General features: G+C 39.6%; 1 protein-coding gene across 1 annotated transcript; it reads left to right on the top strand.

Moving 5' to 3' along the window:
* Nucleotides 1-11,335: 11,335 nt before the first annotated feature.
* On the top strand, nucleotides 11,336-15,981 carry dclre1b (DNA cross-link repair 1B). The gene is made up of 5 exons (XM_032521068.1): nucleotides 11,336-11,469; nucleotides 11,811-12,032; nucleotides 12,564-12,729; nucleotides 12,944-13,126; nucleotides 13,469-15,981. The coding sequence occupies exons 2-5, from the start codon at nucleotides 11,835-11,837 to the stop codon at nucleotides 14,758-14,760; spliced, it is 1,839 nt and encodes a 612-aa protein (XP_032376959.1). The 5' UTR covers nucleotides 11,336-11,469; nucleotides 11,811-11,834; the 3' UTR covers nucleotides 14,761-15,981.
* The last annotated feature ends 470 nt before the right edge of the window (nucleotides 15,982-16,451 follow it).

Raw genomic sequence — 16,451 nt, 5'->3', positions numbered from 1 at the left:
TCTACTGCTACAGACATAGTCTCAGCTTTCTTCAGGTCTCCTAAAAGCGTTTCTTACACATCTGCAGCAAGAATTTCAACTCTACGACTGTTGGAAGTATATGACAGGGGTATGTTTTTATAGCAGATGCCACGCTTGTTTTAATGTTATCGTCATTTATCACTTCATCCACAAAGGCCAGCATACAGTCCTTTACGATTTCAGAGTCTTTGAATGGCCTTTCCTTTTTTGCCAATATCCAGGAAACACGAAGCGATGCTGCGGTAGCTCTCTCTTGGGCTGTGAATGACCGTACCATGGTAGTGCTGCTCTGGTTGTAAGATGCAGATAAACTCTGTACTTTTGCAGCCCTCTCTTGAGATCCCTCAGGGAAATTGGTGCGGAAAGTCTGGTGTTTCTCAACGCGGTACCTCCGCAGATTGTAATCTTTAAGTAGGCCTACTGCAACACACTCATTACAAATTAAACACATCGATTTGGCGTTTAGATGTGGCGGTAAAATAAACAAGTATTTGTCAGTCCAGCCAGGGTTAAACTGGCGGTTTTCATTGCCAATTTTACGTTTCAGTGTTTAGAAAGACGTTGTGATAGTAGGCTAATCTAGGCTACTACCTGCACAGCACGCTCTTCATTGTTTACGTGTTGCTAGTTTGGCGGACCACGGGCTGGGCCACTCGGCGGTTGCCTCCGGGCCGCATGTGGCCCGCGGGTCGCCAATTGAATATCCCTGGTCTATGGGAGTATTTTTCTTGTCTGTGAGTATTGTGTCTATCTCACAGGTACAATATTCTGCCTTTAATTTGATAACTTGAGTAGTTAATTCCAACCACTGCATAATATATGACCATTGATTTGCCACTCTTAAATCCCGCCAAAGAAAGCCTTTTTAAAATGGGTTTTAATCCTAACAAATAAATGTAGTAGGGCTACTTGCAGCAAAAGTCTGTAAGGCTTCACCTATTTGAACCGGTGTGATCTGCTGTCTTGCCATCATGTAGCTAAAGGCTGCACTGCCTCAATGGATTTTTAACTTTAGTTTAGTCTTTGAAGTTAGTTAAGGCAGACAAGAGCTAAATGAGAAAAATAAAGGGTTGCCGTTTAGCCTAATTATTGGAAATCACTCTTCTGAATAAATGTGCAGCTCTGTGCATTCAGACTTCAACAGGATTGTCTGCTATTTATCCAAGGTACAGCAATTTGGTTCATGGTTGAGTCATATTGGTAATTTCAGTTCATCTGAATGACAGACTAATTTCCCAGCTTATTAGACACGCAGTCTAATGCAATAAAAAACAATACAATGCAATACAAACCTTGTGAAGTGTATCATTATCAGGTTTTGTTGACAACACATGGTGTTGCATTAAACTGTATTATTTTTGAAGACATTTGTATTGTTTAATTATTTGTGTGTAAACGAGGGTCACAGAGCAGCAGACAGGCGTTGCAAACTAGGTTAGCCTATAAATGCTGTGGTATATGGCATTGGCCAATGCCAATAAACATAACATTGGAAACACCTTTCAGGACAATGCAGTCCAGCACAACACAACCATTAACTAAAGCATTAAAAATGACCATAGAGTTGGATCATCACTTTACACATGTGAACAAAAACATAACACACTTCCAAGAACCTCAACAATGTTTAGAACATACTGCAGAGCTATTGTGTTGGATTGCATTTATTATACAGGTATACCTAATAACCCAGTCCCTCAATATATCTTTGATTCTCTATGTTTAAGGTTAACAGGACCGGTTCAGTCACTAAGTGTTCAGTACTTTTTCATTGGAGCTACAGTCCCCTATAATTTACCTACCCAGTGTGTCAGGTAAAGACCTCCCTGCGTGACCTTGTATTAGCTGTCTCAGTCTGCCATTAAGCTTTAACATGGGCATTGATTCACCTCAGTTTACACTGGCTGTAATTGATGGAGAGCAGGCCCCCCATAAGCATTAAATATTGGGATCTGGCTGGGGCAAATGAATAGGGAAAGAGATGAGATAAAAGAGCATATTTCCTTCTCCCCCCTCTCTGTGGTAGAAGCACTCTCAGGTGTTTACTTGAGCATTTTTATTTTATTGTTTTTAATCATGTGCACACATCTATCTCTTTCAAAATCTATGCTACTTTAGGGAAATCACTTTGAGTTTTACTAGCAACATTTTACACAGATTTAAAAGGGAATAAACAAAACAAATACAATTCAACAGACAATCAAATCTGAAGATGCATGCTAAAATGTAATACCTGACGAAAATCATATATCCATGCAGCTCTTCAGTTACTAACCAAAGAACTGTAAATATACAAAAAAATGGTATTTCTCTTTAATATAATCCACTGTCCGTTTGTGTCTCATCAATTAGTGCTACTATCATGTTAAGAGACAAATGTATTGTGTATATATTTAAATCAGGCTGTGGGAATATTAAAAAAAATAGTTTGCGGTCTAAGAACTAAGAAAATTGTGAAGCCAGATGAAAGAGGTTGCAGTTGGAAAAGACAACACAGGCATTCAAAAGAGCAAAAACAGAGGCATCTTGGGAAAAAAAGACAGGGAGAGATGCCATTAAAGTGTCTTTTATATCTGCCCAACTGGAGCTGCATGAATAATTTCGACCATTTTCTTTTGCACTGTATGAATCCAAAGTTTTGTTTAACTACATAACAAAAAGTGGGTTAGCCAGAAAGCCAACTAACCCCCAATTTCCACCGGATGCGGATCGGCTCCGCTGCGTGCGGAGATAACATATACACAGGCTAATTACTTCTAACTGACATGTAAGTTAACGTTTTAATTAAACCTAAACAGCTGATGTAAGTCAAAACTGTTGGTGTGCTTCTCCTGACAATACGGTGATTTGTCAACTATGCAACAGCAAGTTGCATGGTTATGACCCATTCGTTAGCCTATTTTTACAAAAACGTCTGCTACGGAGCCATAACGTGAGGTACAAGGTAATGGAGCCTTTTATACATTGTTTCTTTAGAAATAAACACTGCGCAAATAGGGTCTTGAAGCGCTTCAGATAGAAATTTATTCACTGCCAGAGTGGCGCCAAAATGAATGGCAGTCAAGGGGATGGTGACTGCAGGTGATGGCTTCGTAGCATTAAAATAGCGCCATGGGAGCTATGCTTAGAGAGGAGAGCTTTTTCCCCCTTGGTCAATACCCACCAGCTCCAGATTTGTTGTGGAACGGCTGCGGCCATGACTGACAGTTGAAGTCTTGAGGCGGTCTCGCCAATTCATGTAGAATAGAACCACAAAAACAACACAGTTTCTTTATAGACATAGAAACAACATAGAGAGGATACAACTCTGTGCTGTGTTTTAAAGGTGTAGTGCAGGAAAATATGCTCCGCCGTGAGCACGGTCTATTTTATTTTGGAAATTAACCGGATGTTTCATTTTGTTTCTGTGCTCAACTTCCTGTCCCACACTATCTGCCCTGTGCTAAATTGCTGCCGAGCTCTCCGGCATCCGACAAAAATGGAAGCTCTGCGTATCTGCTCCGGAGGGCTGTGGATTGCCGGAGCTTGGACGGAGTCGGGGCGCAGCCATTCCGCAGTCGGGTAGAAATGCACACATTGACTTTAATGGAAACCTAATGAATCCGCCTCTGTTCCGAAGTGGATCTGCAGCCATTACGCATCCTGTGGAAATTGGGGATAAGAGGAAATCCAGAAGTATCTGTCACTCCCTGAAAAAAAACTCTATATTGCTCATGGTGTTTACTGAACATCCGATGTGGTGTGCACATTTAAACAGAGGATTCAGTGCCGTTCCAAGGTTTTATTGTTCTCAAGGCAGGGAAAAGGTTTACACTGGTTGCAGGTGAATAAAGGATGGATCGTGGATGGATAAATTGATGACTGGGTGATTTTGTCTAAACAAATAAATATAAAGAAAATGTCATAACTAAATAACCTTAAACAATCAAGCATAACAATCTGTACTTGTGTTCTCTTGAATTCAAATAGGATTTCACCTTGCAATCTAACATAAATCAAACAATACATATTAGCTTTCAGGCATAACATTCAATGTGAGCAAATATACAGTGCCTTGCGAAAGTATTCGGCCCCCTTGAACTTTTCAACCTTTTGACACATTTCAGGCTTCAAACATAAAGATATAACATTTTTATTTTTTGTGAAGAATCACCAACAAGTGGGACGCAGTTGTGAAGTGGAACGAAATCTATTGGATATTTTAAACTTTTTTAGCAAATACAAAAAATGTATTATCAACATTCATACTTTGACTTAAGACACTATTCTATTTTCAAATCTATTGTCCAACAGTGCATGAAACCATGCTCTCACTAAAACCATAACTATAAACTCTCTTTCTGTGCAAACATACTCTGCAGCCTAATCTTCCCAGGGTGAGAGGAGGTAAACTGTTATCAAGGTTAATGGTACAGCGCCCATATTTGATATGACTTAACTTTAAACTGATTGCAAAATCCACAGACAAAGGTCATGCTGATTACTGTGGCAGGACATATGGAACAAAAGACTCTCCGGAGCCTAAAAGGCCCATGGACAAATTAAACAACTGTGCTTTTACTGCTTGTTGTTCCCGTAACTGTTCTTTCATTGATTATGTATTGATTTTTCAAGCTTTTTTAAGGCCGTTTTAGGCCTTTATTTAAGGACAGCAGAAGACATGAAAAGGGAGAGAGAGGGAGAATGACCCGCAGCAAAAGGCCACAGGTCGGAGTTGAACCCAGGCCCACTTCGTCGAGGAGTAAACCTCTATATATGAGCTGCTGCCCTACCAACTGAACTATCCCATACACCCATACAATAAATTAATACTAAAGAGAGTTTATAGATTGTCTTGCAGTCCACGTGAATACAGCTCCCATTTAATTTAATGGAAATCAATGTGTAGTTGCAAGTACAATGGAGCAGCTAGAATTTCTGTATTTGCCACAACAGCTACATTGTGCTTAATATGAGGCAGTCAATGAGGAGTTGTTACCCACAGCCTTGTACAGATTGACCTGCTTTTACCTGGATTTTCACCAACGGGCTGTTTTGCCCTGTCAAGAAACAGAGGATACTCACATGAACCTAATACACTCAGACTGGGCTCCAGGCACACAAAACCTGCATTTTCACCCACAATAACAACAGAACATTTCTCATAACTATTCCCACTTTACCGGGAATGTGTGAAAGGAGAAGGGAAGCAGCCGCAGTTGAGATTTCTTGAAGCCTCATGGGTGCTGTAACAGTGTTTGGAAACGGTCGAACAGTTCTTCTACAGTAAATACCAATCCTGTTCCGAACATGCATTATGCACATGGGAATCACTTTGCCAAAACATGACCAAACACATAATTTGTCATGCAGATTGATACCCTGTCAGTACAGTTTCTCAAGGGCTTCAACTATCTCTTGTATTACAGTTAGTGTACATGGTACTACTGAACAAGCACTTCTTATATAGTATAGGCAAAATTACAATGGTCACATCCAATAAATTGGAATTGCATAAACTCTGAACAATGGTCTGACCAAGTTTACCCATGTTGTATTTTTATATGAGCCTACAGCTGACAGAATTGAAGCTACTTATATTCACGAATAAGAGTTGCTTTCATCCAAGTGAATTATGCTTTTACTGTAGATTTTCATTTTCCCAACCATTATCCAAACTCTGGGCCATTTCAGTAATGCACCTACAATATTTTTCATTGTAGAGAAAAGAGAGTTTCTAATAAAGCCTCTTAGTGTTAAATTCCTTTTTTACTTTGCATCTTTAATACAATTTAAAAAAAATCATGTCCTGATTTACACAAGAAGCGTAATGGAAGAGAGTCAATAGACAACATGACAGTGATTGAAAATCTTTCATTACAGCAGCAAACCAGTCGTGCAAAACATGTTAAATGCACAGACCGAAGCAATGTATATATAGTACATCTGATCACTGGATGATCAGGTTCCTCCTCGCTCATGTGGAAAACCAAATAATACACAGCTGGATGCCCTTGCTGCCGTTGACAGTTTTTGTGAGGAGTTCTCAGCTTGTTGTCAGCCATATGAGGGACAACAAAAGAGCTCTCTTTAACAAACTGTGTGCTTCAGCAAAACTGAAAGAAACGGGACTCCAAATCCTAAATCAGCTTTTTGCATGAAAGCTTTTACCAATTGCTCAGGGCAGAAATATGATGCATGTGCCCGAGAGAAATGGAGTATGACACACAACATTACACAAATTAAATACAGCACAATAAACATGTGTCAGTGTTGTAAATAGTGCTTGAATCACCTTCGTACACCCCGACCTTAAACCACCCTTGTGTATTTAATCCAGTGCACAATAAAATTATTGTAAGGCAGAAGCTCAATATCAATATGTTTACTTCCCCCTTTAGGAGAACAGGTTACATCTGTTTTGATCAAAGACTGATATGGTTAATAAGTTGACCAGGCCTTAGATTCCACTCATAGGTAGAGAGAATTAATGACTCCAGGACAACTCAGTTGATGTTTATTAGAGCGGCAACTTTCAGCGTCAACTATGGTTTTTACCATGCCTGTGTTCTACCAAGAGAAATTCAGAAAGACTTGAAACCCTCCAGGAAGACTATTGGAGCCATTGTCCTCTCAGTATGCAGCGTTGTCATGACAGCAAGGTATGAGCACATTACAAATGCAGCCCCAAAAACGGCACCCTTCGATGGTCCGTGGGGGATCTTCAGCTGGTTGACTGTGTGCCACACCACCCAGCCACCTGAAAGCCCTCCTGAAAGTCTAATAAACTGAGCTAATCAAATCAGTTAAGTGGGGGAAATCAAGTGGCTCTCATAACCTACAGTGGTATACTGTGGCACACCATGGCTTGAAGCCTGGCCAAAAATAGCAGCTCCTACTCCTCTGTGTTACAGGAATGAGGAAAAGAAGGCGGTCACAGAGACTGGCTGTAAAGAGGTTTAGACAGCAGTCATGCTGCCGTGCTGCAAGTATGTGTGCCAGCGTGTCAAAATGAAAACAGTAAGAGCACAAAAAGAGACCTCATGAAAAGCCCATTGAGGATGACAGCGTGGAAGGGGATAAAGGCAAGAAAACAAAACTAACACATATCCAGAGAGAGAGACTGGGGGGGCACGAAAGGGGCAGAGCGATAAACAGAGAAAGACTCAAATATGTCCATAAATATCTCTGCAGGAGTGTGTGTATAGCACTACTGCTTCATCATCGTAAGAAATAAAGCTGCCACTGCATCTGACTGAACAAATGGGTTGACTCAGATAAATTGGGGCAATGGAGATAGCCCATGTTACTCATTATTCATTTGGGATCGATAAACAGAGATGCAAAAGCTAAGGGAATTCATAGAAAGTCTTGCATGGGACACTTTTTGGGATTTATGGGACAATTTGGGAGCAAAATTTATTTTATTAATTAAATTATCAATGCTGAGAACATCACTAAAGTATATACCCAATGTACTTGTAACTAGAGTTTAAACAAGTTTTAGTAACATAGAGGGAAGAATGGAAATGGTCACATTGACTTACTGAGGTCAGTAAAACTTCAAAGACCAATTTGGAGTGAACGTCACAGCAATTGCGCGCACATTGTGGTGGCAGAAAAACAGCCAAAACAATTGTGAATATAATGTTTATCACAATACATTCAGGGTTTTTCATGTACACTTTCTCATAGAATAGCTGGCTAGTTTCTTAGCTAGCTTGATTATTCTACCACCATTTTGTTGGTTACAGAAAATGAGCCAAAAAGCTGACTGGTGAACAGCAGCAGTGCTGGCTCCAGAAACGGATAAGCTAGCTAGCTCACTCAGCAAATATATAAACAAACTTAAACTTTCAAGAAAAGAAATATATGTAGACATATTTTCCTTATTAAACAGAGAAATAATAACGTAACATAGCCTAACGTGACACCTTCTGAATTCCAGTTTCTCTCCTTCACCTAATGAAGACTACCGTTAGATTAACTTTAACTCATCCAAAACACACTTAATTCAAACTTAAATTAAACTCCAGAAATTAAACTGCAGAAATCCCCAACTGTGGTTTGGTCAAAATAAATCCTTAAATCAGTAAAAACACGCCGGCTCTACAGCCGTTCCCTTGCTGTCAGGTAGTCTTACTGCCCGTCTTACAGCAGAATCCGATATCCATGGTTTTCGATTGAAGGACGCTAAAAAGATCATCAGTGTTATCGAAGATCCCTTCAAAAGCCATCAGCACTAATGTGCCCAGTACAAACTGTATAAATATATTTTAATATTAATATAAATAAATAGCTTAATATTAAATAAACAGCTGCTGCTTTCTGGTCGTTGCTGACATCATCAAAGCCAAGAAAGGCTTTTTTTACTTTACCTCCACATATATAACATACAACAACAGATATTTGGGCTTTTGTCGCATTTATCAATACCTTCAATACGTCTCGGTTTTCCATTACATTTTCATTAATGTAGGCTGCGGGCAGGTTTTTCAAATCACAGTATCCCGCGCTAGTCCAAACAGTCTGAGTCGTTGAAAAAAGCAGGCAGGGACAGCAGTACAGCCGCTGACTGTTAGCACAGCCACAGGCTGGCGTAGACCTCCCTCTTGCTATTAATTCATTCTTTTAATTAAAATCGAGCTTGGAGAAATTCCTCAACTCTGTGTAATTGACGGAGACCTCTGCTGTCATTTTTTAAATTGAATTTTGCGGGGATTACGCTTACAATGTAGCTGTTGTAATGACAAGAGCTATGCAAATAAATGTCCTGTAATATCTCAATTTGAATTGGTCCATGTTTGATATGTAACTGAGATGAGTACTAGCATGACATATTTACATGCAAAGACACAGAGTTGTGCTTTTTGCCCTACATGTTGAAGAATACAAGATCGAAGTGTGCATGTGCAACATGGGTTTTTCGCTTGTTGTCCGCAACGAATGGACAGTATTTGATTATGCATAACTGCTACATTTGTCATTGTAACGTCTAAATAACTGGAATAACACACATATTGCATGTATAAATCACAAGAATAAAAACAGTAAAAAATACAAATGCAAATTTATTAAATACAATTATTTAATAAACATTTTTACGTTTAAATTTTAGGAGGGTAGGCAGTGCCTAGCTTGCCTACCCAGACTGCACCTCTTTGTTGTTTACAAACACAAAAATGGTCTAGATGGAGGATTTAAAGCATTGCTGTTAATAACTGGAGTGGCAGATCACAGACTGTGCAGCCATCTGCCTCCGTAGCATCACTGCTGCTGTCTGACAGCACTTTTATTTTTCTCTGCATAATAACATGACAGGGAAGACAACTCATCCTCCTGACCTCAGCAACCTTTGCCTTGACAAGTGTAAACAGTGCTGCTGTGGTTATATTCATTTCATTACGGAGAATAAAGTACTGCGCCTTGGTTTTGTGTTATGTACTGGTAATCAGAAAAGCATGAGCATGAGAGTTAATGAGGATGCTCAATCATTTGAGGAAGCATTGCTGACTGATAACGGATACAGTATGTTGTATACATATTGTTTTCCTGGGTGTATTACTATTTATCTTTAAACCTTTCACATAGTGGACACTGGGCTCGTGAATATATATTAGGAATATTTCCCTTACGATCAGAATTTTACCCTCCAGCATTGCTACTGTACTGTACTGTAGCTATTTTACTGCTTGTGTCAGGTATGACTGTGCTCACTGTTCATATATCAAAGGTTAATTTTTTGAAGACTAAAGTAGAATCCAAAAACTAAAAATTAAGAAATAATTTACAAATACTGTAAAAGTTGACTTACACTTGGGAGTAAAAATGTAGGCCTGTTCAATTACCTGCTAACTTGTCTCTTGACTGTAAAGTTGCCTCACACACTGTGGAATAAGGGCACCCGGCTGTGTAACTTATCACAATAAGATGTGAATAGTAACAAGGGCTCCCCTGACTGAGCTCGACCCACTCCTGTTCAGTTAATCACTACTTCATCTCCAGCATGAGGTGTCCACAGGGTGTGTGTGTGTGTGTGTGTGTGTGTGTGTGTGTGTGTGTGTGTGTGTGTGTGTGTGTGTGTGTGTGTGTGTGTGTGTGTGTGTGTGTGTGTGTGTGTGTGCGTGTGTGTGTGTGTGTGTTGGGAAGATAGATAATTAACTGTAAGGCAGAGCATGATTAATGTGCCTCTGAATATGAGGAGAGGACACAAGCTGTGCAATAACAGAGGAATGTGCAGCAATTGCAGGCAATAATCTTGAATAGTGAGTACTGCAAACGTAGGGGGAGGGGGGGCTACAATGGGTTGCTGTCACCATAGCAACGCCCCCATTTAGTAGTAACCCCCCTTAGTATATTGTAAAATAAAATTACAAATATTACAGATAGTTGGAAGTGATGATGTTCAGTACAATTACATACAGGATTAAATGTGTTTATGAAGGCATCGTGCCAGATAAGCAGCCAAGGTTTTAGAGAGAAAGCAATCCATCATCCAATATTACAATCAGAAAAACACTATTTTATACATTGCAGTGCTTTTTGTTTATTTTCTGTAATAGAAGAAAAATAAGTTTGCATACTGTATATGTGTGAGAAAGATTAAGACATGTTTTATGTCATCCTGTGGATGAAGAAAAATAATGTAATGTAGAGCTTTACCATTATTAAAAGTATTTGTTTTTTAATTAATGAAAGTAGCCTATAAATTAAAATTAACATGAAATAACATAGTTTATTGGACAAATATTTCTCTTGATTCTTTCAGAATCTCTCAAATTGTTGGCAGCTTACAAAGAATTCCCTATGGATTAGTTGTCTAGGCTATTCCACAAACAAACTCAAATAAAACAGTTTCCTCTCTCCTGGCGCCATCTTTTGGAGAGTAAACCCTAATTCAATACATTTCAGGGAGCTGCTTCCAAATTTACTGTAGCCTACATTTATTATTGAACCACCTTGTTGCAGATCAATAAATCAATCTTAATAAAGTGCCTCAAGAAATTATATTGGTGGCATCATTGATTCTTTCTGACCATGTCAATCTCTCTTGTGTTTTATTTTGTTTCAATTTATGCAGCATTTTATATATTCTTTTTTCCATGCCAAGATATTGGGTTTACTGTCTAAAAGCCCCTTGGACATTCACTAACTAAACAAAGCAGGATTTTAAATATATGGAAGCCCATTTCCACCAGAAAAAAAGGATGACAAATCAAGTTAGGACTGATGAAACAAAAATACTTCTGTCACAATTCCTTTTAAATAAGTCAAATGGTCTGGGCGCTGTGGTCCGGCAGGTGGCAGTGCAATACAACAGCTAAAGTACAACCCCACAGAAGAAGAAACTAGGAAGAGGCGATGAGCATTACATTAAAAACAGAAATGGCGTTGTCCATAGAAACTGTGAACAGTTTTTGTGAATAGTTAGAAACGATGAACATGTAACAACTGATTGTGATGTCGAAGGTTAGGCAAGATGTTAGAATCGCAAAATAATGACGTTGCTAAGCCACAAGTATTTGGCGGGATAATGCTAACTACAGCTGGCCACGTTGTGTTTAGCAAAGTCGGGAGATCCCTCTAACGTTAGTTAGCCGCCAGTAGAGTCACCCGGGATTAAGGCAATATAGTTTGCATGTATCATGTACACTGTAACAACCTTAACTTTACAATTAATTTTCACAGCCATTAACGTTAACTTGCTTTGTGACTCAATAGCAGTTCATTAGATAACGGTTATTTTTCGTCCTGTGAAAGTTATCGTTATTAGTTTACCTGTTGACGTAACGTCACACCGCTGGTTGCAGGATATCCAGTGAAACCTCCCGACCATGTCCGTCAACGGGAAAGTTATCCCGAACACTCCGCTGGCTGTGGACTTCTGGTATGTGCGGAAGTGTCCATGCACACGGCTGTTTTTCCTGTCCCACATGCACAGCGACCATACTGCGGGTTTGACCTCCACCTGGAGCAACCGGCCCATCTACTGCTCACCAACCACTGCAGCTCTGCTCAGACTCAAACTGCAGGTGAGGGGAGTCATATGAAACAAATGTAGCTATGACGAACACAAATAGCCACCCAGTTAAGATTTCACATGTAATTTCTCTGCCTGTGCACTGTCTTGTTCTTTTTACTAGCTAGACAATGGGGCGATGACTTTGTTAAACAACGACTTTTTTATTTTTTATTTACCGAGTTTTGCATCAAAGTTTGGTTTAATTGGAGTTCATATCTGTTTTGCAGTGTTAAAAAAAACTTGTTTTTGTGACAAGTTGACAACCCAGTCTCTTAGGGCTCCACAAAGTCACTCTTCTGTTTAGGTTTGTAACTTTAAATACCGACTGAACTGTCCTTGGGCCCAAACATCATTTCTAGTACTAAAAGTGGGTGTCAGTCCTCTTTTACTTTGTCAACAATATGTCATGACAAACCTTTTTACATACCCATGTTGCGTGTTGAATGTATTTCAGAGGAAACTTTAGGGAAGTGGTTAAGAACAACAGTAGACACATTGCTGCATCAAGTTCTTCTGCTGATCATTTTTTATTTCTGAGCAGGTGAAAGAACAGTGGATCCATCCATTAGAGCTCGATGAGCCCTACCTGTTGCCACTAGATGACATTGGCAAGGAGAGGCTGACAGTCACACTGATAGATGCCAACCACTGTCCAGGGGCTGTCATGTTTCTCTTCGAAGGCTACTTTGGCTCTATACTATACACTGGTCAGTGTCTGAATGCATGGGCAAAACACTATGTGAAGCTTCTAGGATGTAGGAAATACTGTATTCATTCAGCATGTTTACTCTTTCCTCTTCTAATTCTTTTGCTTTTCAACATTATAATTGGTATCATAAGGTGCAAAGACATATGCAGGTACTTAATTGATTACTGAATCATAGTAAATAACAATCAGCATTGACACATTTTGAATTTAAGGTGACTTCAGATATACTCCCTCCATGTTGCGTGAGCCGTGTTTAAGGACCAACACCAATATAGATGTCCTGTACCTGGACAACACCAACTGTGACCCCAACCGCACCCTCCCCTCCAGACAGCGAGCCACTCAACAAATCAAAGAGATCATCCGCAGCCACCCAAACCACAATGTAGTCATAGGTAATTTTATTTAACATGCCTTATGTACTTTCTTTTCATCTCGCAGAGTGAGCATACAATATAGGTTAATACAATTGTCTGTTCTCTTTACGCTGCAACTCTGTGACCTCTGTCAAGTTAGCAAAAGTGATTTGGTCAAGGGTCAGCCCAGAAAAGATCTTGCTTTGACAGTTTGCATTTTGTGACTTTCAGTAAACAGTTTTATATTCTGTGCAGTCATCAGACAATAAACAAGAAACAAACAATAGGATGGGCATCTAGCCCACATAGGGTATTATTTTTTTTTAAATTGTCCCTCACTAATTGTTACATAATTTATCACTCTCTTGCACTGCCTTGCAGGCCTGTATGCACTGGGTAAAGAGTCCTTGCTGTTGGAACTGGCAATGGAGTTTAAAACCTGGATTGAGGTGAGCTTTGAGAGGATGGAGACCCTCAAAGCCCTGGATCTGCCTGACGTCTTCACCACTGACCCAGGAGCCGGTCGTATCCGAGCCGTGGAGCAGTCGGAGGTCTGCTCTGCCACTTTACAGGAGTGGAACAAAGAACAACCCACTTTGGCCATCTTGCCCACCAGCAGGCCCCTGGTCTCCTATCACCCCAACATCCACGTGGTACCCTACTCCGACCACTCTTCTTACCAAGAGTTGGAGGATTTTGTTTCTGCAATTAAACCGACCTCCCTTGTACCCATTGTAGGAAACCATGTACCTGGAAGCTTCTCTGCCTTACTGCCCAGCAAAAAGCGACATGAAATCCTGGTGCCTGAGTCAGTCAGACACTACATGTTGAGACAGCCTGAGAGGCAACTCAGCTCGTCATCGTACAGCAGCCTTCACCGCAGACATTTCCGACTTCTTGCTCCCAAAGGGGTGGTATTTGAGTCTCCTGTACATGGATCCAGGAAGTCATGTGAAGAAGTGTTGGAGGCGGAGTGCCTGCAGCAGGATGCTTCTGAGGAAGAGATGGACACAGAAAGTAGTGAAAATGACTCTGACTGCATCCTTGTTGACCTGAGCAAGGAACACACCCCTAACAAAAACAGAAGAGGGGCTGGAGACAAGTGGAGCCTCAACACTGTCCAGGCAGTGTCTGAAGATATGGGGGTGGCAGAGTCTGTGCCTTTCAGTCAATTCAGCCAAAGCAACTTTGCTCCAGTGGAGATTCAGACAAACACCAAGGCGTGCTTGAAGCCTGTATGGAGCACAAGAAGGCCTTTAGAAACAAATGCCAAAATAATCAACAAGGCGGCTTCAAATGAAAATGGCCGCAGCCAGCAAAGCAGACATGGAAATGTTCAGAACAACCATACATTGTCAGGCAGTGATAGCATGACTCAGAACAACGGACATGGAATTGATCAGGACGGTGACGTAATGTCAAATGACCAAATGAACAAGAGCGTCGTGACAACATTGCAGGGCAGCCTCCGCAACGATTCCTGCTCTTCATCTAGCTTCCAGACTGAGCTGAAGCAGGAGTACATAGAGGAGCTTGAAAACAGAATTTTAAAGGTTCTCCCCTTCATGAAGGAGGACCTTATGACATGGGGCCTTCTGCAGAAGGACTTTGTGCAGCAGTTTTGCCTCTCTCCTTTATGTGATGCAAGAGAGGATGACCTCTCAGACAGATAATGTGACCTGACAAGTTTTTGCCTTGCTATTAAGACCTTTTTTAGTTTTGTGTAAATATGAGCACTTTAAATCCAATGTACTGTTATCTCATTGGTAACTTCCTTATTTATAAAATGTTCCCTTCTGTTGTCTCCATGTTGTGTGGGTGGCTTGGAGTTTAGGAAAACAGGCCGACCAGTACATGGGGAGTAGTCTAATTGATATTTGTAAAGTCAAATTTTGATAGACAAGGAATATTTGCCAGAACCAACCGTCTTGAAACACTGGTATATTTTTCATTCTTCTTTCTTGAGCATTTGAAAATGTGTCATATGTTAGATCTGCCTTTTTCACTTTAATTTTTATGCCTTTTTAAAATTCAAAGTTTAATTTGAAATTCTCAAGACTGCTGTCAGTTGTTTCCCTTGTGTAAAATGAATAATGGTATTAAAGATTTTGGGTGATTTTGGTATAATCTGTATTTTGGACTGATGGACTTTAAAGTGGATTGTCCTTGTTTATAACTGCATGCCTATCTGAGGTTTGAGAAGATATGGTTCAAAATAAAGTATTTGAATGATAATACACATATTTTCTATGTGTCCTTAAGCAGCTGCGCCAGGGTTTTTTCTTAGCCCATTACTAAAGATAAATGAGTGTGAAAACATCTTTAGTAAATGGGCACACTGATTAACAATATGTATAATTGTTGGGGGGGAATGATTTCTCTTAATTTACATGCATGTGTATTGAAAAGCTTAATGTGTCTTTCATAGTTTTTGCTTCTATTACTATGTTTAAAATCCTAAACTTTACCTGTTAGACTATAGTGCTCTATTACTCTTATAGACTTGTGAACATTGTGAAGCATCACTTTGCCTTTTTACTGTTGGCTGTATTTAATTAAAAGTGTAATGTAAATATTGCCTTTTCTGTACACTTGTTTGTGTAGTAATAGGAAACCTATGTTTATTGTGATGAGTTACTGCACACTGTATTTACATTTGTCTCGTATCTTTTAACAAAGCAGCATTGTTTGTTTGAAAAAGGAAAATGTTCCTCTTCCGAAATATTAATGTCTTGTAAAAATATAGTAAAACTCATATTTTTACTGGCTTCTGCTGGGCTGTGTGATTAAAGTCATCTATTCCAATCTAGGTAAATTGTCTCTGATAACAATATATATCACGGTTTAGCATATTTTCTGCATCATTCAATAAATAAATAGTCTATATGAAATAACCACATTGTAAAGCCTTTTTTAAATTACTTTGTAAATTGAATACGGAGTATTCATACTCTGTAAGCATATACATTTTTATATTAATAATTTGTTAATCCTGATAACTAAAGAACTCCACATAGCACAGAGATTTTTGTCAGCATCTACTGTTTAATGTAGGCTGAGGATTCACAGCTACTTCCTGTTGCAATTCTGTCATTTCTCCCTAAGATGGCAGTAGTTTGTTAAAAATGGCAGCAGATGCTTTTACTTTGTCTTGCTTCTCATTTAATTAGGGTTTTAGGTTTCGTAGCATCTCGGATTCTTGCAATTACAAAAAAAAACGCGCATAGCATGCTGAGCAGTAATGACTCAGCTCTCAACTAAATCTCATCATCCCACCATGGTTTTTATATTAACAATATATTGGAAATTAAGGTAATAAAAATGTTAAGACAGGAATTGGCACACTCAGATTCAGTCAGCACCC

Source organism: Etheostoma spectabile, chromosome 7 (genome assembly GCF_008692095.1).
Source record: "Etheostoma spectabile isolate EspeVRDwgs_2016 chromosome 7, UIUC_Espe_1.0, whole genome shotgun sequence".
In the NCBI taxonomy this organism is placed as follows: Eukaryota; Metazoa; Chordata; class Actinopteri; order Perciformes; family Percidae; genus Etheostoma; species Etheostoma spectabile.
The sequence above is the reverse complement of the archived record's forward strand: the minus strand, read 5'-3'. Positions and strand labels throughout refer to the sequence as shown.

Coding starts and splice junctions, on each gene's coding strand:
- dclre1b (XM_032521068.1), top strand. CDS start 11,835: ATGTCCGTCAACGGGAAAGTTATCCCGAACACTCCGCTGGCTGTGGAC. Junction 12,033..12,563: donor TGCTCAGACTCAAACTGCAG/GTGAGGGGAGTC, acceptor ATTTCTGAGCAG/GTGAAAGAACAGTGGATCCA. Junction 13,127..13,468: donor AAACCACAATGTAGTCATAG/GTAATTTTATTT, acceptor ACTGCCTTGCAG/GCCTGTATGCACTGGGTAAA.